The following is a 23,345-nucleotide window of genomic DNA, read 5'->3' on the forward strand; positions in this document are numbered from 1 at the left end:
TAATTCCACTGCTGAGCCCTTTGCACATTCTTCACTCATTCAAGAAATGCTTATCAAGAAATGCTCACCAGGTCCTGCCCACTGAGCATGGCCCCTGGAATGGGGGAACGGGCGGGGGGGCTCTGGAGAGGCTGCCATGTGACTGAGGAAGGGGATGTGTCACACACCTGTTATGTCCGGAGCGGGTGCAGGCAGACTCGTGAGCCCAGCGTTCCGGGACCCGTGCAGGTAAATGGGGCACTGAGGACCCTCGGGCTGCAGCCTTCTGACTCCTGTTTGGAAATGCACGCAAGCTCTAGAGCTACAATCTTTTCTCCTGACCAAAAGCTTATTAGATTTCTGAAATCTGTGTGGAGTCTTGCCAGGATGCAGGCTGGATGAGAAACACCTCTGGGAGATATTTAGGAATTTCCCATTTTGGCGTTTGCTGTGTACGCAGGCCTCAGGGCTAGAATTCGGGTAATGACCACACAATGAGAACTGTCTTGGCAACGATCGTCACACACAGACCCACAAGTGCTTAAATACAGATTTATTGCAAACCAACACCGGAGACAGGGTGATTTCGCAGGTGTGTACCCCGCTTCCTTGGACCTCAGCTGACGGAGCTCAGTGGCCAAACTGCTGCTGCCAGGTTTGAAGAGAGAAAATGGGCAGAGTGCACAGGCTCCAGGGCCCAGGCCGGCAGCGAGGGGCAGAGGTCTCCCACGACACGGCGAGGGCGAACGAGCACTCCCTCCCCTGAAGCCCCGCACTCCCAGATGCCTGCGAGCTGCTGTTACAGCGGGCGGGGTGGGGAGAAACCAACACTGGAAATCAAATCGGGCAAAAGGAAGACAACTGGCCACCGAGTCCACAGCTCCCAAAGTCTCCCAAACAGCTGAGGCGCAGGCACCACAGCCCTGCCGGTCGCAGCAGAAGACCCCACAGGGGCGGCGGAGGGGAGGAGGAGACAGGGGCGTGTTGAGAATGGTTCTCTCACAGACACGTGCCAGTGAGACCTTTCACTATGTGGGACAGGTGTGCAAATCCTGAGGGCGCTACAGAGGGGCCTCCAGCAGCTCCGTGACCAGCCTCGGTGACAAGTGCAAACAGCAGGGCCCTGTGCTCCCATGGTGGCGCTTCCCCCAGCCACCTGGTGTCCACGCCTCCTGTGGTGGCATCAGAGCAAGCAAACGCTTCCCAGGGACCCAGAGATGTGTCTACAGGGCGCTGTGAGCCAGAAACCTGCCCCCACAGACTGTGATGAAGCAGCTCCCACCTCTGCAGTTAAAGGGGGAAGGCTCCAGAAAGAACGCCCCCCAGACAGGGCTCCTTCCTCCCCCAGACCAGAGAACAGAGCTCACGAGGGCAGGTTCCAGGGTGCAGAGACCTGCAAGGTCACTGCCCGGAAGGGCAGCCCCACAGTCCTGGTGAAGGGCACAGGCTCTGGGTCCTGGGACAGCGGTGGGAGCAGAGCCACGAGCTCCGTGCGGTGCAGTCTGGCCTCAGCCAGGAAAGGACCAAGGGCTGCACCGAGCAGCTGACACACCACGCGGCCTCCTGAGGGTGCCTGGCCCAGCTCACTTTGACAAGAACCGGATCCCCCGAGAGAAAAGTGCTAGGCTGGGTGGCAGCAGAGCAGCGCGGTCAGGAGAGGGACAGATCCTGCCGTGCCTGCACCTGAGGCCACAAGACACTTTCTTCCAGCGTCCAGATCCAGCGGCAGGACCCCAGTTTCCGCAGCTCCTCAACGAGGCTGAGGCAGGCGGTGAACGCGTACAAGCAGGCGGGCAAGACCACACGTGAACACACCCAGCAAAAGGTCGAGGCTGCGCTCTCCCCAAACTGGCCAGGAGCTCGGCCCTCAGGCTGCACAGTCCTGCCCACGCTTCAACAGCCGAGCAGCACCCACGCCCGCCCCAAGCGTGAGAACAGCAAGCAGAGAGCACACGAGCAGCAAGCGGAGGGAGGGGGTGGCTAACGGCCAGGAGGGGCCGGAGCTGCGCCTGCCAGGACACCCCCTGCTCTCTAACACCCGCCCGGCACGGGCCACGCAGCCCCCGCCCTGCTCTACAACAGTCTGGAGATGCAGGGCCAGAGCGGAGGCCGGGTTCCCCCTTGAAAAGAAGGATGGCAAGGGTGAACCAGGCGAGCGAGTCCCCGCCGGCGAGGGCTTCCTTTACTCCGGTCATTAAAACTGCACAGCCCCGGGGGAGATGTTGAACATGGCCGGGTCGAATCGCTGGCCTCGGAAGGGGGAGCCTTCAGCATCCCACCCCTTCTTCAGCATCTCATGGACTTTCTACAAACAGAAAATAGAGAGGTTAACTGTAGTCACCAGGCCCGCATGTCCTAGAGCAGGACTCTGCTCTGCTTCCTCCGGAAGAGGACCTGCCCAGGGTGACAGCAGACCCTCCGCAAAACTGTGCTTCCCACATGCAGATTCCACCCCCATCTTGTCCCCAGCGAAGCACCGGCTATCTTCCTGGCTCAGATGCTGTCCCTTCTCACCAGAAATACCTATCCGAACTCCAAATGGCCTGAGGGCTACAGCCCACAGGGCTGACTGAAGTGCAAAGAGGGGTTCTCTGCTCCCCCTTCCCAGGGAGAAGGCTGGTGGCCTCGAGGCCTGCACCCTCAGATAGTCTGGGAATGACCCAGGCTGTGACTCAGAGAGACCTCAGGGAGTCTGGCTGTGGACCCACCAGTCACCGACCCCTGCAGCCCTTGGGGGGCAGAGGTCAAAGCTGCTGGATCACGTATCCCAGCACATGGGCAGCCTGGACCATCCAGCCTTCAGGGGCAGCAGCAGGCCAAGCACTGTGGCCTGGGCCAGGGCACGGCAGGAGGCTGCGCCTATGAGGGAGGTCCCTCGCGGTGCTGTAGGCCCTCCTTCCCCGCGGGTCCCCGGGTCTGCCCTCTGTGCTTCCCTGCGAATACATCAGGCTGGGAACCATCTCCCCTTCCTTCTGACCAGGAGAAACAAAGAGACTCACTGCCACGGGGCCAGAAGGCCCTGTCCACCTCTGGCCTCTAGGCTGACAGACTGAGCTGAGGGGAAAACTCCCGGTGTCTGGCGAGGCTGCAGGACTCCCCTCCTGACGGGGGCCTTCTTTTCCCTGTTATGAAACCTACGTGGTGCAGCAGCAAACACATCAAAGATGGGTAGTACATCTCAGGGATTAATCCATATTACTCCCAACTCGGTACAGATGACACACGCCAGGGACGCTGGGAAGGGCACTGGAGGAGCGGGCAGTGCTGCCCGCAGGCCGCCCCCCGTGGAGAAGGGGCCAGAGAGGCCGGCCCCGCCCACCAGCCTGACTCCGGGGTTTCCTGGCAGCCCTGCTGGGCCAGGCCTCCTCCTCCGTCCCATCCCTCTTCCTCTAGCTCTCGCCCACCTACCCCTCTGAAGCCCCCTCCTCCCAGTCTCTCAACTCACTCTGTGCCCCTCACCTGAGCACCTCCTCTGCTGAGTGAGCCCTGACCCACCTGACGGGCCCCTCACGCTCCAGCTCCACGGGGCCCCGGCCCGCTGCCTGCGCTGGTCCTGCCGCACGCCCCTCATGGCCACCACCTGCTTTCTTAAGCCGCCCCTCCTCCCGGTAGCCCCCATCTGAAGCCACCAGTCAGTCCTGCTGACTCTCCAGCCCCGATTTCCTTCTTCTCCTGGGGACGCTTTCCTCCGAGGACTCCAGAGACTGTCCGTGGCTTCAGCACCGCAAAGCCCAGCTCCCTCACTGCCAGGCCACGCCAGCTCTACTGGCTCCTCGCGCCTCCAAAGCTCTTCTCTCCGTCCAGATCCTGCTCCCCACACTGCGCTTCCCTCAAGGCCCCGTGTACTGAGGACAGTCCACGTGGAAGCCTGGGAGGCCCCGAATGTCTGCTAAGCCCAGATGAGTCCCAGACAGCAGTGCTGGTGCTCCCCCTCTACCACCACGGCCCTGAGGTGTCAGTCCTCTACCATCTCCAGCGAGGGCCGGCGAGCTGGAGGCCCCTGCCCGTCCAGGAGCAGGTCAGCTGGGCGAGGGGTCACCCCCGAGTCCTGCCGCCTGCACCACCAGCCATGGGCTCCTGTGTGTCTGCTGAAGGTCTCCACAGGGCACTGCACTCGGCCAGGCACTCACGCCCCTTCATGGTCAGCACACTGCCTGGCACATGGCAAGCCCTTCCAGAATCCCTTTCGACTCAAACCACAGAGGTCTTTCCATTAGACTGCAGGGTCTTCCAGGCTCTTCTTCAGATCCTTCTTGATCGGCCGGCCCCATCCCTGAGCTCATCAACAGGGACTCGGCTTCCTACTTGGGTCTCACAGCCAGGTGCCTGCCCACTTCGGGGCAGCGACACCCACACTTTCGACAGCTGCACAAGGTCCCCTCCCGTCAGGCCAGCGTTCAGAGTGCTCTTTCACCTGGTGGCCACAGGCAAATGCAGCACAACTGGCTAAAACTGCCGCCTAAACGTGCACAGAGGTGGGTTGCACTCAGCGTCCTGTGCCCTGCGAGCTCAGCGATTACAGCCAGGGGCCAGTTTCCGTAGACAAGACCAGCAGATGCCTGTGATCCAGTGGTCAACCATAGCCCTGGCCTCTAGCCCCAAAAGCCCAGGTGGGTCAGGGAGCCAGACCAAGAGGCGATTCAGAGACTCGGGGAGGGGTGACAGACAAGACTGGAACCAGCTCAGGGTTCAAACCCCAGCCCTGCTGTCTCGCTGTGGGACCTTGAACACGTGCTGTGACCTCTAAACCTCGACCCCCCTCTCAGGGGTGCTGCAACAGGGACCATGACCCAGCCAACCCGACCCAACCTGCGTGCAGTAAGCACTCACTAAGCACTCCCCTCCATGGCTCCTTGGCCGTTGAAAGAGCGAGGCAGGCCGTTTGCATGCAAGGTCTGAATGAGACAGAAAGGAAGGACCACAGGCATGGGGCAGTGGGCGGGGGCGCTCGACGGCCCCAGGCCTAGAACACTCACAGGAGCCACAAAGTGAGGCCCCTGGGAGACAAAACAGGACGCCTGAGAATCTGAATGGCACTGGGGGTGGGGTGGAGGGCGGGCCTCGTGTCTGACACATGAGCAGCCTTGGAGATGGGCCGTGGTGCCATGGCTCAAACTCCCGGCGCTGTTCACGTGGGACACTGGGAACTAAAAATAATCTGAGAAAAGCAACCCTCACTTCTGCAGGGAGCCACTCTTGGGAGTATTAAAGCAGAAGGAAGACGGTACACGTCTAACTAATCCTCCTCGTTGTGGCCACCACAGGCTCAGGCACGAGCCTCCTCTTTAGTCACTAACTTCCTCCCGTCCCCCCACAGCCACAGGCACACTTCTCACGCCTCTGACGTGACTTGGAAGGACTTTCTTCCCATTGGCCCTTTGTGGTCAAACCCGCACCGCCCCGAGGCAGGGCTGGGCCTGACTCTCCCTCCTGTGCTGAGGGTCCTGGAGGGGCTGAGGGGAGGGATCCATCCGCACGGCCCCAGCGTGTCAGCTAGCAACACGCAATACCACCAGGACCCCGCGGACAGACAGCTCTTGGCTCTGCTGGCTGGGCGCCCCGTCCCAGGCGGCCAGCAAGCCGGCGTGCCCGCACCAGGAGCCCACAGCAGCTCGCCCCGCCCCCGCTCCAACCCCAGAGGGCCCGTACCAGCTCGTGGCTCTGCGGCTTGCCCTGCAGCTTCTGCTGGTAGTCGAAGGCGAGCCTGTCCAGGACGGCACGCTCCTCCTCGTCCACCGTGGCCATGGAGCGCTCCTTGTTGATCTGGTCGATGTCGATTTGCTCCTCCCCCTCCAGGATGGCGTTCCACCAGTACTCGCCCACCTTGTTCAGGCTCACCTGGCACACGAGGGCAGAGACACAGTCAGAGTCGGGCAGGTGGCACCGGGGACCCAGCGGGGCTGTCCGGACCCCGGGCACTGAGTATTCCACTCTCCACCACCATGACTGGGCGGTGCCTGCGGTCCTTGTCCCCCAGGTCCTCTCAGAAGACACTGACCCCCGTAGGCATCAGCACCCGCACCGCTCAGTCACCAGAAGCCCAGCCCGCTCGGACCAGAGTGGGGCGTTTCCCAGCACTCCGAGCTGCCCCATCCGCGGGTACCCAGACCCCGTCACGGTCTCCCGAGCTGCCGAGGGAAGCTTGAGCCCAAACAGGAGCTTCTGTCAACATCCACCTGCCCGGGCCCCGCTAGCTCACCCCTCTCCCTCCTGCTGACCGTTCCCGCCTCCAAGTGCAGCACCCAGGCTCCTGCCTGCTGGGGGAACCAAGCACTCGGCCTGACAATGACTACCCCCCAGCCAGATGCCCAGGCGCCTTGTCCCATTCTCTTTCCTGGCCAGGCGGCTGCAAGAGTGGCTCCCCAGCCCTGCGACCGCTGCATGTGACTCACCTGCCACTCAGCCTCATGGTGCAGCCCAGTGAGGGACGGGGGGAGTCGGGGGGACACAAGAACTCAGAGGCGGGGACTGCAGAATAGCAGGGCTTTGCCTGAAGCTGATGCCAAGTACACGCATCCCAGGGACCACACAGGGAGGGCCCAGGCCACCTCCTCCCCATGGTCACTGGCCGGCTCATCGGGAAACTCTTTACTGACTGGCCAAGAACTGACAGGAGGGCTGCCCACGCTCCCTCACTCTGTCCACTCTCAGACGGGATGTAACCCCCACTCATGCCCAGAGGGGCAGGGAGGTGACACAGAGATGACGGAGCCAGCAGTGAGAGCGGCGCTTCCTCACAGGAGCACCGTGAGGAGAGGCTCACTGGCCAGCGGGCAATCCTGACAAAGTGGAGTGCGAGCTGGCCCACAGGCGACATCTGTGAAGACACTGCAGGCCCACGGGGCCTAAGGAGTCGGCCCCGTGGCTCACGGGCTGCGGGGAGCGGTGCTGCCAGCTCCAGCCCTACTGCCCGAGTCCGCGGAGAGCCCCTGCGGAGCCCGGGTCCCACAGCGTCACAGCAGAGCTAAGTCCCGGCCCTGAGAGCGGCTGAGGCGTGGGCAGTGATGAGGGCGGGTCACACAGTGGAGACAACCTCCAGGAAACCACAAGCACAGCACGAATGTCAGCATCTCAGCACATTACAAAAGCAAGTCGCCCCACTTCTGACCATCCTGGGTGGACGCGGGCGTGAAGATGGCAGGGGTGAGATGGCAGGGGTTCTGAGCACCCCCTGCCCACCTGATCAGATGAATGACCTCTACCCTGCCAATGCCACTGTTTACATTCAGGGTGCAGCTTCTGTTTTCAGATGCTCTGTCTAGCCAGCTTCTGGCCAACTGCACTCTCCTGTTTGCATGCGCAGACCTGACCTGGCCCTCAGAGGCCCCAGTGCCGAGCACTGAGCCCCGTCTTTACAGAGCTGCAGATCACTGCGCCAGTGCCACAGAAACCTTCCACGGGGGAAATACATTCTCTTACCATTCCAGGAGAGACTTCTGAGGAAGTCGGCCCTCTGTATCCACAGGTTCTGCATCCACTGAAGTCAACCAACTCCAGATCAAAAATATTTGGGAAAAAAAATTTCCAGAAAGTTCCAAAATGCAAGACTTGAACTTGTCACACTTCAGCAACTGTTTACATAGTATTTACATTGCATTAGGTATATGATGTGAAGTAAACAGGAGGATGTACGCAGGTTACATGCAAACACTACACCATTTATGTAAGGGACTAGAGCATCCTTGGACGTTGGTATCCTTCGGTGGGGGGAGAGGTGGGGGGAGGGCTGGGTTCTGGAACCAATCCCCTGAGGACACTGAGAGACGACTGTAAATCTCCAGAGACAACAGACCCTTTAGACTCATTTTACTTGTATCTTCGTTAGTCGTCATCATGGCCAAGATCTCTCTAACATGTATTGTTAGCGCTCACAACCTCTATAAAATACCCACTATTACCTCTACCTGGAATTCAGCGCCTCGCCTGGATCGCCCAGCGCTACAGGCAGAACAGAGCCATGCTCGGACCAGCAGCCCGTGACAGCACTGTGGGGTCAGCCCAATCCCCGCCCCGGGGCTCTGCTGCTGCTTCTGCGCGTACGAACCACACACGGGGTGTCCCAGCCAGGTCCACACACACATCCAGGCCCGACACAGCTCGGGGGCTCAACCGGACTGACCCTGAAAACAAGGAGCCTGGTGGGCCTCGCTGCCCGGGCCTCGTGTGTCCACAGAACAAGTCCGCATGGGCACTCTGCAGACCCAGTAAACATCAAGATGAGCCCAGCACCACAGTAAAAATAATTTAAGGTGAAATTCACGTTAACATAGAATTAGCCATTTTAAGGTGAACAGTTCAATGCACTTAGCGCATTCACAAGAGTCTGAGCTATTACCACCTCTTATCTAGTTCCAGAACACTCTCATCACCACAAAAGGAGAACCCGTGCCCATGAGCAGTCACTCCCCACTCTGTCCCTCCCCCAGCCCTGGCAACAAATCATTTATTTGCCTGTTCTGCACATTTCCCAAAAACGGACCCACAGGCTATGTGTCCTGTGCCTGGCTTCTCTCACTCAGCACGATGTCCTCACGGTCCATTCATATGCTAGTGAGTCAGAACTTCACTCCTGTTTCAGGTGGAATAATACAGAGTGCAGCAGCAAGAGGACATGGGTGAAATGTTCTTGGAATGGAGCTCAAGGATTCAGGTCTAAAAGTAACATCTTTGATAAAGCAGTCTGATGCTTTAACATTTGGTTTTGATTTTTTATTTTAACATTTTTTAAATTTTTTTTAAAATCAGGTTTGTGGAGGCGTAAGCTGGCACACAGTAGAATTCACTCTCTTGAGGGTGCATCCTATGAGTTTTGACAAATGCAGCCACGTAGCCGCCACTGCTATCGAGCCACACCCCAAAGCTCGCGGTCCCCTTTCGACGGCGATCCCCTCAGCCCCTGACACTTGCTTTGCCATTTCGTTGGTCTGTGTCTGTTGGTCTGCTCTTCTCTTAGCGCAGTGGCCTGGTGTTCAGCCATGCTACGTGCGCATGGGGGTCACCCCCTGACATAGGCCGACGCACCTGTGGGTGGACAGGGGGGTGTTTCCAGGGTTCAGCGGTCAGCTACCAGGCTGCCTGCAGGGCTCTGTGGTCTCCTTTCCCCTTCGTAGGTATCCAGCAGTGGGATTGCTAGGTCCTATGATAAGTGCACATGTAACTTTATAAAAACTGTCGAACTGTTTTCCAAACCACCTGCACGGTTTGGCCTTCCCATCCACAGTGCAGGGGAGCCCCAGGGGCTCCACAGTGTCACCAGTCCCTGCTCCTGTCGATTCTTTCCAGGAGCCAATCAAATAAGCGTGAAGTGACATGTCGCCGTGGTTTTAATTGGTATTGCCTTAATGACTAACGACGTTGAGCATCTTTTCATGGGCTTATTTGCCATCTCATTTCTTAAAACATTCAATTTAGAATAATTTCAAACTTACAAGTTATTAGAATTATTCAAGTACAAAGAATACCTTTTCCTCGAGTCATCCACTGTTAACATGCTACGCCTTTTCTTTATCACGTGTATGTGTGTCTGCACATACGCTCTCACTCTATGTGTGTAAGTTTATAATATGGGGTAAATTACCGGAATTTTTTTGGAATCATCTTGGCCCTTTACCCCTAATACTTCGGTGAGTGTCTCCTTCCTGAAGGTATGGAAGTTCTTTACTATAGTAACTTCAGCTCACCTTCCCTCCTGCACAGGATCCAGTCCAGGGTCCTGACTACATCTTAGTGGGCCTGTCCCCTTTCATCTGGAACATTCCACCGCCTTTGCCTTTTGTTGTTAAGGACCATCCTTCATTTGGGGTTTGTTTGGTGCTTCCTCCTGATTAAGCTCAGGGATGTGCCCCCGCAGGACCTGCACAGGTGATGCTGCAGCCCTCCTGGGATATCCCCCCCTGCAGGCACAGAAGTCATGTGCCACATTCCCGGGGTTCCTCCCTGACCCCATCTGCCCCACAATATGGCAGGGACATACTTCCAGCCCCAACAGGTGCTGTGCAGGGGCCAGCAGGGGCCTTCTCCTCCATGATGCAGCCACTCTGTCGTCAGCACCAGCTCCTGGACACATAGCATCTCAATGGCTCACTCATTCCCATCCCTGATCACACAGCACTCAGAGTGCCCCATCTCGGCTGGTCACGGGTGGTTGCTGTGACCTGATAACACACCCTCGTTCCTTGGCTTTCCTCCAGGTTCCTTTTAGCAATCGGTCCCAGACCTAGAATCAGTTTCTCAGGGGAACCCCTAGAGTGCTGGTTGAACAGTTTTCCCAAAATGTCCTCAGAGAAACTTCCAACTCCACATGGCTCAGCTCACCTCAGCACCCCGATCTGTGTGGTGATGATGACTCACCCACACTCATCTCCCTCCCCTCCTTTGTCACAGAACGCTGCTTCTATTCAGAGAGGGAGGCAGTGCGCCCGGCGAGGAGGACGGCTCCTCGCAGTTGCCCGTACGTGGGATCAAGCTTGGGCCAAGGAGATGCAGGTGAAAGCTGTGGGATGGGGCTTCAGAGAGGCGCCTTGAAACAAGGACAGAGGACAGGGAGAGGCAGCAGGGGCCTGCTCAGCTCCAGGCACTTCTGCGGGGAGGACGCGGCCCCGGCCAGACCGCTGGCCTCTCAGGGCTCTGCCAGAGGCAGCACTGCAGTGGGCAACCTCCTGGTTTTAATGTCGTCAACAAGTGTTTTAAGCTTAAACATTAAAGCACTGTAGGGCCAGACAGAACCCGGCCATGGTGGGCTGTGGATGCGAGGCAGGTGACCACGCAGTGCCAAGCTGCGTCTCCACTCTCCTCCCCCACGGGACGAGGGGACGCGCACTCTGTCCACCAGGAGCGTGGTCTTCCAGTTCTGCTCGACACGTCCCTTCTATTCACAGGCAACTTCTCCAGAACATGCGGACTCGGGCTACCTGCTTCTCAACACCCGGTGGAGATCCAGGGGTTGGTGATGATGCCAAAAATGTGACCACCTTGAGAAACACGACGGGTCCTGGGAGACATGAGCACTGAAGGCCAAGAACTCGCATTTCAGTCCCTGGACTAATTTCCAGGCTTTGGGCTCTTGCCAAAATACTAACGTAATTTAACTTGTATTTTAAGCTGAACGATGGCCCCTCAGAGCCAGGCAGGGGGCCGGTGGCCACCAGCGACAAAACAGAAGTGGTGAACCACTTCACAGAGAAACACACATCCCCACTCAAAAACAGCCCAGTGCCAGGGCACACAGGGATCTGCTGATGTCACAGAAATCCGACATCCTTCTTAGGGGAGCCCACGGCAATGGCCAAGGACTACACTCAGCCTGTAACTCTACTTTTGAGAACTGTAATCTAAATATATAATCTAAATACGGGGCACGCAGCTTATATAAAAACACTCATAGGTTCAAGCACCAGACACACCCAGTAGCGCGAGCTTTAAGGCAAGCAGATGAAGGTCTGTGAACACTCTGCAGCTACTGTACCAGCTTTAAATGACGAGTGTGGATCGTGTCAGTGTGTGGACTGGCGTCGCCTCACGAATGGCTACAAACGCCGAGACCGTGGAGCCTCGAGGGCTCGAGGCCACGGCCTGCAGGTGCCCACGGCAGGGCCATTAGCCCCACCTGCAGGGAGAAACCAGGACAGTGAGCCGAGGCGGGTTCTGGGACAGAACAAGCCACGGGGGGAGGCCCCGATTTCGCGTCTCGGGAACCAAGAAAGGAGCTTGCCTCAGAATCAAGAAGCCTCATTTAACATTCTCGAGTGTGGGAGGGAGGGAGGCAGGAGCTGTCATCCGGGTTTAGCTGCCACCCCTGCCTGCTCTGAAAGCCTGCCCGGGCGTGTCTGATGTGGATCCGGCTCTGGCAAGGAGGGAGTGGTGGCTGGGCATCAAGGGGCATGTCTGCACTGGCCTGCTTGGGAGGTCAGGACCCGGACCACGGACTCTGGTAAGGTGACAGGCACCCCTGGGGTGACCCCTCCTGTCCCAAGTGGCCCCCACAGAGATCATGCCACGTAAGGCCTGGGCTAGTGTCCTGGGGCAGCCGTAACAAAGCGCCACGCGCTGCGGGCTTCAAACAAGACTCTTCTCCGTCTGGAGGCTGGACGGGGCTGCACTCCCTCCAGAGCTTCCAGGCGACCTTGCCTTGCCTTCACTTCACTCTGTGTCTGTCTCTTTTCCTCCTGTAAGGACACCTGTCACTGGATTTAGGGCCTACCTGGATAATCCAGGATGGTCTCATCATCGCAAGGTCCTTAACCTCATCACATCTGCAAAGGCCCTGTCTCCAAATAAGGACCTATTTGCAGGTTCTGGGATCTGGCGAGGACATCTGGGGGCCCTTTTCGGCCCACGCAGCCTTTAGGAGGAGGGCCCTTGGCTATTTTCCTTAATCGCCCCAGTGCCCAGCACAGGGTCTGCCACTTAGTGATAAGCAACCAACAAACGTCTGGGGATCGACCAACCAAGGCTCTGGGCCTCACTTTAAGATCGAGGAACGGAGGTCCAGTGAGTGGGGCTGAGGCACAAAGCAGGCCTGGCCACCTGGGCAGCCACGCTCTCCCCCTCCAGAGGCTCGAGGGAATGGCACTTGTTCTGGTCAGCAAAGGCCCCAGGGTCTTCACACATCAAAGCCATGTGCTTACTGAGCTACAATATCATCTCAGATACGTGGTCCTCAATGTTACCAGTAAATAAATAATTACACTGAGAACACACCCAACCTTCAGCTCCATAAGCAGCAATGTCTCCATTAAGACACTGGCATCGGCTGTACCCGAGGACCGTGGTCAGGAGGAAGGCGGAGACAGGCAGGATCCCCGCAACTCCTGAGAAGGTGCACGCCAGGTGTGCAGGGGGCTGGGCTGGCAGGGAAGCTCCGGAAGAGGATGTGATGCTCTAAATTAAGTCCTCTTCTTTTTCTACAAGTGGTGGAGCAGCATTAGAAATGTGATGCCATCCACGGATGATGAAAGCCACTCGAAGGAACCTCGGGAAAGAACCAGCCCAGCACCTGCAATTCTGAGAGGTGTCTCCGTGGACCTCGCAGGGTTACGCAGGAGCAGAACAGCCAGAAGCCACGCTCATGGGCAGTGACAGGTGCACCGCAGCCCGTTCTGCTTCTTTATAACTCCTCGAGCAGCAGGTGCTTGGCAAAAGCAAACTGGAAAACTAAAAGGCAGTCAGGGCACAAGCCTCCCCCTGGACCAGAGGAGGGCCTGGGACGACCACGGGGCCTGGGAGCATGACCGGACACCGAGGCCGTCTCATCAAGGTCAGCAGGGAAGGCGACGCACCAGTCTCCCTGCTGGCCCGGGGCTGTTGGTCACAAGCTATGCTGCGCCGCTGCCAGCTCTCCTCCCCGCGCCTACTCGCTCCTGGGTGCCTTTCAGCTGAAAGTTAGAGAAGGAGAGAAACGGGAGGCTTCTGGGTCTGGGGTCTGGCTCCACCCTGAGCAAGCTCTTCACCCTCTCTGAGCGCCAGCATCCTGATTTGTACAACAGGTTTGCAGAGACGAAACAGCACCAACAGGCACCTCACAGAGCCAGGGCCAAAGTGTACCCAATAGATGGAGGCCATAATTACAAGGAGTTATTGCCCTGGCCACGAGCCACGTCTGTATTCAGACGCAAGTTGCACAAAACACGCAAAAAAGGTGACACGGCTCTGGAACAGGCATGAAGAAGTCAACATCACCTCTGGCAACGAAAATCCCAAGAGTGAGGTACCTGCTTAACAACCACATCTCTGCAGAAGCCACGTCAAGTACAGGGAATCCTCGGTACCCTGATCACAACCCCGACAGACCTGTGTGTAAACAGTGGCTGTGGACCTTCAGCGGCCAGCAATGAGGTCAGTCTTTCCGTCCCAGGTGGGGACTCGAAGACAACAGGGCTGAAGACAACAGAAGCACCCCTCAGAGGGAGCAAAGCACAACCAGCTGTCTGCCGGGACGAGCTCTACGTGCACAGCTCTGGGCGGTCCATCAACCCCACACAGGAGGAGTGAGGCCCGGCATCCGTGGACAATGGGGCACCCAGGATCACGGGTCCACGCTCCCTGTGACCACTTGAGCCATCACAGCGGCGCCGGGAGAGGGTGGGCTGCCTGCCGCGGCCTCCCGCTGGCTGCCTGCGTGACCTCGGGAGGCGGGGGGATAATGAGACCCTGGCTTCCTACTCCCCACAATCGTGGGAGGTGCAAATGAGACCATGCCCATGAAGGTATTCTGCAAATGGAACTGGTGGTTAAGAGCATGGGCCGTAGTCTGGGGAGCGGCACTGGGGGTGGGGAGGCACGGGGGTGAACAGACGAGCGACTGAACCCCAGGGTGATAAGGGGGAAATCATGACTGTTGCACACTAGTGGCGAGAAGCAGAAACCTCGGAAGGGCAGGGGAGGTGCGACAGAGCACGGTTTAAGCAAGACTCGGGCAGACTTGGCCGGCGCTCTGCCACCGGGTGTTCCTGTCACACAGAGGGGCCTGTGTGTGCTCGGGGGTCCCGGGCATGCCGAGACCTCCAGCCCCCCCAGCAGTGATGGAATGCTCTCCGCTCCACCGGGTTTGTGTGTCTGCGAGCTGCGAGCAGCCAGAAGAGAGCGCCGCGGGCCTTGTCGGTCAGGACCAAGCAGGCAGGCCCATGGGCACCTATTCCCAGAGAGAGTGGATCACGAAGAAACGGCTCACTTTGCACATATAAAAAACATGCCTATATAAAATTCTGAGGTCTTTTGTACCCAAAGACTTAGTATTTTTCTTTTCTTCTTTACCCCTTTCACCACACCCTGGTTAAGCATCCCAGCAGGAAGGAAGAGGAAAGGAACGAACCCAAATATATAGTCTCCCTTCGCTGTATGAAGCCTCCCTTCGCTGTATGAAGCCTCCCTGGCTGCCGCCCACTGACCAGGTGCAAGGCTCTGGCGAGGGAGGATGGAGCCACCGCAGACTCTAGTAACTGGAACACGGGCCCCTTCGTTTGGATCTTGCACCCTCGGCTAGCTTAGCCAGTTGAGACCCACTTTGTCGAATAGGCTGTCTGTTTGAATTTAGTAACTCTGCATCCCCCAGACTGGTATTCATGAAAGCGACCTGCCTTTTAATTTTTAACTTCTTTGGTTTTGCCGTAGATGTAACTGAATCCCTGGAGAGCAGAAGCCTCTGGAACTGAGGGGACATGTCCGGTGTGAGCAGAGCCGCGCTCTGGGGACGATGCCCCAGCAGGACCTCCTCCGTGGTCACTGCATGCGGTCTGTGCATGGGCAGGACAGGAAGCAGTGAGAAACACTGCACTCCAGCGCCCCTCCGTTTGTTGTTGACACGGGCCCCACCTCAAGGAAGCAAGCAGTGGGACGCCGAGAGGCCAAGGCTGTAGATGCAGCAGTGACAGTCAGCTGAGGCCCACAAAGGTGCCCTTCGAGCTGCTCGGAAAACACCGAGGAAACTCCCCAGCTGGCAGAAATCAACATCCTCACAGTATCACTGCCCACACTTACCAAAACGCACTTCCCGGGTTCAAGGCTCCAGAGGGAGCTCTCGGTGTTGATCTTGTGGGTGAACTTTCCTTCCATGAGGACGCGCTCCCCGTTTTCCTCCAGCACGGCCACCCGGATGGAGCTGCTGCTGAGGGCCACAGAGACCTGGAACAGAGCGGAGGAGAATCATCTCGCGCTGGGAAGGTGGTGGCCGGCGTGCTCCAGGGTGGGAGGGAACGGAGGTTTCCAGGGCGCCTGACCACACACTGCAGGAGAACAAGATGCAAAACCAGCCCAAAGGTCATCAGGCTTTCTGAATGACGAAAACCATACCATCCAATTCACACGTGAAGCAGCCTCTGCATCATCATCTCCTTCAAGGAAACGCACTAGAAGATGTCTCGATATGCGTAACGGTAACGCGGGGGGCTTTGTGGGAACCGCTGGTTTCCCGCCGCAAACTCTACTCCTGTTAGGGGAGGCCAACTCCCTGGGCAGAGGGCAAGCAGGGCCGGCAGCAGGAGCTGTGCTCCCCCGACGCCCACCCTACTGTCTGGCGTGGACAGCAGCCCTGCCCTGGAGGACACGCCCGGGGGGCAGAGCAGCCGCGAGCCCGGCTCTGCTGCCTGCCAGGAGCTGCTGTGCCACCTGTGGCCACAGCTCAGCTTTCACCCAGGACGGTGAGGCCAGGTGCTCTGGTTTTATATTTTGTCTTTGTTCTCCCATCTCCTGATTCGCTGGAAACACCCTCTCCCTGCTCTCACCGTCTGTCTCCACAACAGCGCTGGAGCTGCTGGACTGGGGGCCTTATTTCATGTGTGTACCCCGGCCAGCAGGATCCCAAGCATGTGGACCCCAGGACGTTCAGCAGATCAGTAAACAGAGAGGAAAGAAAACAGAACTCCGGGTTTATTTTTCCCCCACTTCTTCTAAATTCTAAATTTTGCGTTTTATAACGTAAAAATCTTTTATAATAATATTTGCATAATGTCCGCATTAGGACTTTCTCACAGGTGGGTGGTGTCAGTCAAGGCGTCAAAACAGCCTGGAGATGGCCCTCCCATGTCACTTGCGAAGTGCTTATTAAATGCACTTGAAAAGAAACCCTCAGTGTCACAGAATTTTCAAACTGGAGTCTACACCTGTCAGTGGAATCTGATACTATAACCTACCTGTATTTTAAATAACCATAAATAAGCGATGGAAAGGAGAGAGATGCCTGCACACACCGTGTCCGCATGCAGGTCCCAGGGGGGTCCTGTGAGCCCCAGCTCCAATTGCACCCAATTTCTGAGAGAATGTACCACTTAACTCGGTTCTGCTAAGGCACGGGCACAACTCACTTCACTCCCAGCTGCCCAACAGCGGCCCAGCGCACTCCTAGACAGATGCAGACAATCGCTGGCCGAATCGCGCGTCCCTGACCACGAACTCGGATGTGCGGTGAACATCTGACAGAGCGGACCAAGGCTCCACCAGTCCTGGCCTCCCAGGAACAAGCTCACTTTAACAAATAAAATCCTCCAGCCAACTTTATGTCACAGGATAATTTCCAAACCTGGGTGAGCTTCTCACAATGCTCGTCTCTTATACAAAGCGGATATACCCAAGCACCGAGGAGAAACCAGACCAGAGATGCTTCCAGGAGCTCCACAGTTCAAGACGTCACTCTGGGAACAGGCGGCCGTCTCCTGAACTCCATGACCCACAGAGATGACAGGAAGAAAGCACGCAGAGAAAAACCCCAGACAACACAGGGAAGAAGGGAGAGGCCAGGACAGAGAAACTTTCAACAACTCTATGGAGAGGAAGGAGAGGCGTGTGGCGAGAGACAGCACGGAGCAGGGACAAGCACAGCCGAGTGGCGCTTCTGACCGGCAGTTAGCAGGTATGGAGCATGGAGGCAGAGCGGCTGAGTCAGTCCACGGGCAGCCGTGCCAGTGGAAACCCCGTGAGAAGGGATAAGAACCCACTGTGTGCCACGGAGCTACAGGGGGCCCTGCTCCAGAAAAACTGGCCGGCAGTCTGAGGGAACTGGGTGGACACCCAGCCCAACACACTGCATGGCAAAGCCAGACAGTCAACTCCTCAGCTGTGAGCAGCGATGGGAGCGGCAGACCTCAGACACGTAAAGGAGAAAACCATCAACCTCATCCCACACTCCAAAGAATGGGGAAGATTTTTTTTTTTCTTTTTTGCCGCACCACGCAGCATGCGGGATCTGACCAGGGATGGAACCCGTGCCCCCTGCAGTGGAAGTGTGGAATCCTAACCACTGGACCACCAGGGAATTCCCAATATATTTTTAAAATAAAAAAACTAACACGGAACTAAGGATTGCATTCTATGAGAAAAAGCAGCAGCACAAAAAGACAGACTTAGGTTAAAAAAAAAAAAGTAAAGATTACAGAGCTAATTAGGAAAAAAGGGAATTCTAAAATATTTCCAATTTATACCCTCGGAGAGATCTGAGAAGATACGGTATCTATAGAACCAGAATAAAACATGAAAACAGAACTAGACAAAACAAACGCTTAGAAAAAAAGAGAGTGAAAATAAGATTTTCAACAGAAAAGCTGGAAGATAAAGTCAAAGAAATCAAGGTAGAGCCAGGAACCAATCCAGGCAATCAGTTTGGCATTCCAGAAACTGTGACAGCAACAAGACAATTTTCCAGAGCTTAAGAAAAATATGGCTTCAGTTTAAAAGGACCCACTGAGGGCTGAACAGGACGAATGAAAGACGACTTCCACAAACTCATGACATTTCATACCACTGAGTATTTAAAATAAGGTCTTAAAAGTTCCAAATAGGAGGAAAAAAGTTTACTCACAAAGAACCGGAATGGAAGACATTTCTAGAAGCTGTAACAGCGGATGTAAGAAGACAGGAGAATAATGCCTTCAATCTTGTTAGGGGAGATTTTTTTTTTTTTGGCCACACTACGCGGCTTGCAGGATCTCAGTTCCCCGACCAGGGATCGAACCCGGGCCACAGCAGTGAAAGCCCAGGCTCCTAACCACTATGCCAGCAGGAAACTCCCAAGAGAGTATTTTTTAAAGTTAGAATTCTATAAAAACTCAAACCACAAAATAAGCGGAAGTTTAAAATAACCGCATTTTAAGACATTCAAGAACACTGCATTTATTACCACACATCATTTCGAGAAAGTTACCTGCGTCTATACCACAACAAAATGAGGATGAAAACAGAGGAAGATCCTGGATGAGGAGGGGGGTCAAAATCCACTCATAAAATGAGTAAGTTCTGGGGATCTAATGTACAGCATGGTGACTGTAATGAACAATACTAAACGGTACATTTGAAAGTTGCTAAGAGAGAAGAACTTAAAAGTTTTCATCACGAGAAAAAATTTATAACTATGTGAGGTGATGAAGGTTAATTAAACTTATTGTGGTAATCATTTTGCTAAATATACACATCCCAAATAATTATGCTGTACACCTGAAATTAATACAACATTATATGTCAAATATATCTCAATAAAACTAGGGGAAAAAAAGAGGAAGATCCAACAAGGATCTAAAACACAATGAATTTAACCTAGAAGTGCAGTGAAAAGAAGTTCCAGGATGCAAGCTATACAACCGAACTAGAAAATAATCAGTCCGGATGGGAGTCAGAGGTGAGAGGGTCTGCAGGAAGTGATTTCTGGACAATACACAGTACTAGTGAGAGTCTGAATAATTCTGAGATTATGATGAAAGTGTACTATTTTTTGACAAGAAAAAAAGAAAGACAGTCAGAAACTCCAGAAAAACAAAAAACTATACAAGAAACTACTGATCCAAAGGGATGTAATGAAAATGGAATAAGGACCTGCAAAGCAGCTTGACGGGAGGAGCAGCAGAGACCAGAGCCCTGAGTGTAAGGGGTGGTGGGCTCAGGGCACTTGCACTCTCAGCGTCCTGACAGCCTGAGCCAGATGACATGGGAAATCCTAGGTCCCCTGAGACTTTCCCGGGCAGCCACTCTGGCTGGCAGGCACGGCTGAGGCCCTGGGGGCATGGCGGCAAACACCAGAGACCAGAACCGCCCTGGTGGGGCCGACAGAGGGAACTCGGGGTGGGGGGCGCACATCATCTGTGCTGAAGGTGGGGCTGCGAGGCTATTTATTCATAGTTGACAACTTGACAACATATGCATAGAAAACATCTGCCCAAAGATCCCAGGAACTAGTACTGTGATTTCTGAGGTTGGGGTGGGGGCTGGTATAGGATAAAAGGGCAGAGGCAGGAAAGAAACCTCTCCTTGTACATTTTATTCTTTTGAACAGGTAAATGTCCTATGCATTCAAACAAAAACAATTTTTTAACAGATAAATGCAGCCTATTAGCCTTTTCTGCTATGGAAGTTTCCTATAAAAAGGAGTCTTCCTACATTTTTTCTAAACGCCTTCTAAGAAGGGAACACTGTGTAATAGAGCTTTTAAGCACAAATTCCTACAGCTGAATCAAGCTCTGGGGCACAGCGTCACTGTACAAGACATGCCCAGGGGCCTTGGTGCTGTTCTGGAAGGTTCCCATGGTGAGGTGAGAGATGGCATGCAGCATGGCCGTGAGCCCACCAGCCAGCAGGAAGGGCCTCATCCGTCAGTAAAGACCCTGCACAATCTCCGAGAGGAAAGAGAATACTGAGAAGGAAAGTAATTCACTTGTCACTCAATGTCATCCAGTCATGACTGTGTGCAACAATATCATGACATTTTCCACGCAAAAGACAACTGATCAGACAGGGTGGAGGTGGGAGCCGGGTCCTGCGCTCCGCTCCACCACCGTCTCACCGGACAGTGTGGCGCCCTAGAGGTTTAGGTCTAGAGAGAGAGGAGAGCTCTCTCATCTTCAAAATGAGAGTCAGACTAAAACTCTCTGGAGTTCAATTTTCCTGCATTAAAATCCTATGATTCAATGAAATGCCAGGTTTATAACCAGCCCCAGCTGACATTAGCGATCACACACATGACGTCCTGATGGCAAAGTTCCTTCTCCCTACCCCATGGCTACACTGAGGAAAGAATGGGGAACTCGGCTGCTTTTCCCGTGCAGAGCGGACAGAACAAAGAACGTGATGAAGCAAAGACCTAACTACATTTCACTGATGAATGAAACCAAAGCTTCATTTCGAGAAGTTTTCCGTTAGATGCACCAGCAAAATGATAAAAACAACACAGACAAAAAAACAGTCGCATGTAAAATAAGAACGCTTGAACTTAAAGCGTTATGCACATGCGTTTATCTGTCCCCCACTACCCTTGAGAGGCAAATACGTTTTCCACAGGGAAAAAATCGGCAAGGAGTAAAGGAGGGGCAATGTTCTGAGTCCTCAAGCACCAAGCTACAGCTGAAGAAGAGGGGGCCCAGGACCCCCCTGCATTAACCCTCAGTGCTCCCACATCTACCCATTACCCCCAACACCCCTGGCCCCTCACACACAGAGCTAACAACAAATCCAGAACAACTGCGACATCATCAGCTGAGCCTCTACAATCACAGCTACCAGCATGATGCTATCGGATAGGTGCCACAGACAAAAACCAAAAATAAACACTGCTGACAGGTAGCCGTGACAGGTACCGCAGGCAAGAGCTGGAAAGGAGCCAGCCCAGAAAGAAAGTGGCAACTCAGAAAAAACCCTTAGGCCAGCAAAAGCCGAGAGATACAAAATAAACTTATCCCTAGGTTTAAAGTGAGGCATGCCTAAAACTCTTTAGATCACCAAGAACTAGAGAGACCATGCATTTTTCAAAGACTGCAGTATAAAAGCGACCTGGAATTTGAAAGTTGCTAAGAGAGTAAATCTTAGAAGTTCTCATCACACACACACAGTTCTGTAATATGGTGAGCATGTTAACCAGACTTACTGTGGTGATCATTTCGCAGCAGACACAGATATCAAACCATTATATTGTACACCTGAAACTAATATAACATTGTATGCCAATTATACATCAATTTTTTAATGATATGGGGAAAAATACTACTGAAGGAGAAAAAAAATTCAACCACGTAGGAGACTAGTGTAAATTAAGTCAGCAGGTGTCACAAAGCGCCAACACTAGATAAATAAATGCCTTACGGGGAACACGCCTCTTCCAATCCCAGCGTCACAAACACCCAGGCTCATCCACACCCCGCGAGTGGCGGGAGCGCTGGCTCCAGAGCAAGCCAGCCTGGAGAGACCCTCACCGTCTCCGCGTTTCCCCCTGTGCACACCGCAACGCCTCGAAGGGCTGCTGGGAAGAAGGGCCCGAGGGGTGCCCGGCTGCACAGAGCTGGTTGAGCCAACAGCCTGTTTATGCTCCGCACGGCACCCGCCACACCCTGGAACTGTACTGGCGCACCTGCTGTCATCAGCTGAGCCCCACGCAGGTCAGCTCCAGAGCAGCGATCTTGTTTGAGTCTTGGGGACCATCATGTGGTCAGTAAACGTCTAATGCAGGAATGAGCAAAACCCAGGGTTATCCTCAGTGAAAGCGAGGCCATCTCCTCCCAGAGGTCACAATAAGTGGATTTAGGAGGCATAGATATGACTGAGGCATGACAGTCTGTCCCTCAGCGCAATGAGACGAAGGACAGGCCCCTCACAACACACCGCTCATGGCAGGGCAGCATCGTGAGACTGACACCCCCATGACCAGGGTGCACATCTGAGATGCTGTTTTCAATGGGAAGGTTTCCCAGATGGCTGTGGGAAGTTCAGCAAGAGATGCCAGGTAACCTGTGTCTCTTAAGTCAAAGAAAGAGAAAATAACTAGTTGGTTTTTTTTCTTTCTGGCCGCACAGCGCAGCTTACGGGATCTTAGTTCCCCGACCAGAGATTGAACCCTCATCACCGGCAGTGAAAGCGCGGGGTCCTAACCACTGGACCACCAGGGAAGTCCCCAAAATAACTAGTTTTAGGTTGGGCCTAACATAAGTCCTTCCAGAGAAAGCTCCAGAAGTTCATGGAGAAGTTAGAAGACAGACACTAGACCAGGAAGCTGTAACATTTTTAGCCAAGTAGTAAAGTATAGTTACCAACGCTTTTCATAATTTATTCGCCTACACACAAGGCAATCCTACCAAAAATCAAAATGAAAATCAACACCTGACCCACTAAAACTCTAAAGGATGCTAAACAAACTGTTCTGACAAGGAAGGTCAGCCTGTACCCACTATGACCCACCACAATCAGAGGGAACACAGTCATCAAAAGTAGGACTCTGTAGTGATGACCCCTAGTTACCTGGTCTGACCTGGATCCTAAAGTCCATTGGGTCACTGGTCACTGAGCCCTGGTGAGATCTCCTGGGATGGGGTGGGAAAGGGAGAAAGGGAGGAACGAGCAGACAGTGCTGCTGCAGCCACCATCTCCATGACACCCTGGCGCACACCCACGTGGAGCTGTGAAGGCTCAGGGGCTCCTGTCCGGCTCCTGTCTTCTGTGCTGCAGAATGAACTGCATTCGTCTGACACTGGCGGAAAGTAGCCGTATTCTTAGAGGCTTCCCTGGGCCCCACCCGGACTCCTGCACAGGGCAGGCCTGTTTTAGGTAGAGCCTAGGGAACCAGGGAGGGAGCAGCAGGGGCCTCAGGATGGGGGCGGGGTGGAGGGGAGGCCTGGAGGGGCTCACTCACTGCCCAGAACCTGGATCCACACACGTACCCAGACCAGCAGGAGCCACTTTACAGGGCATCGTTTCTCGAAAATGCATATGAAACTCAACTTCTGTTTTACATGCTCTGGGACCCTCTCTTTGAAAGAAGCCAGCAGTTATTTCGCTTTATCAAGTGAGGAGTGGGACACAGGGAAAAGAGCATGAGCTTCAGAAGCAAACACACGTGAATCAAACCACGGCTTTACCACTGCACCCATTCAGCCATTCACTCCTTCAGAAACATTCGGGCAGTGCTC

The 23,345-nt window shown here is 54.9% G+C and overlaps 1 protein-coding gene across 1 annotated transcript in view; it reads right to left on the reverse strand.

Moving 5' to 3' along the window:
* Window positions 1–517: 517 nt before the first annotated feature.
* The window catches only part of NUDCD3 (NudC domain containing 3), a 73,388-nt gene continuing 50,560 nt past the window's right edge, over window positions 518–23,345 (reverse strand). The window contains exons 4-6 of the mRNA XM_004282978.4: window positions 15,454–15,597; window positions 5,629–5,817; window positions 518–2,284 (exon numbers count right to left, since the gene is read on the reverse strand). Of these exons, the coding sequence (XP_004283026.1) occupies window positions 2,174–2,284; window positions 5,629–5,817; window positions 15,454–15,597 (444 nt within the window). The 3' untranslated portion in view covers window positions 518–2,173. The remainder of the gene's footprint in view (window positions 2,285–5,628; window positions 5,818–15,453; window positions 15,598–23,345) is intronic.

Source organism: Orcinus orca, chromosome 9, assembly GCF_937001465.1.
Source record: "Orcinus orca chromosome 9, mOrcOrc1.1, whole genome shotgun sequence".
Lineage (NCBI taxonomy): Eukaryota > Metazoa > Chordata > Mammalia > Artiodactyla > Delphinidae > Orcinus > Orcinus orca.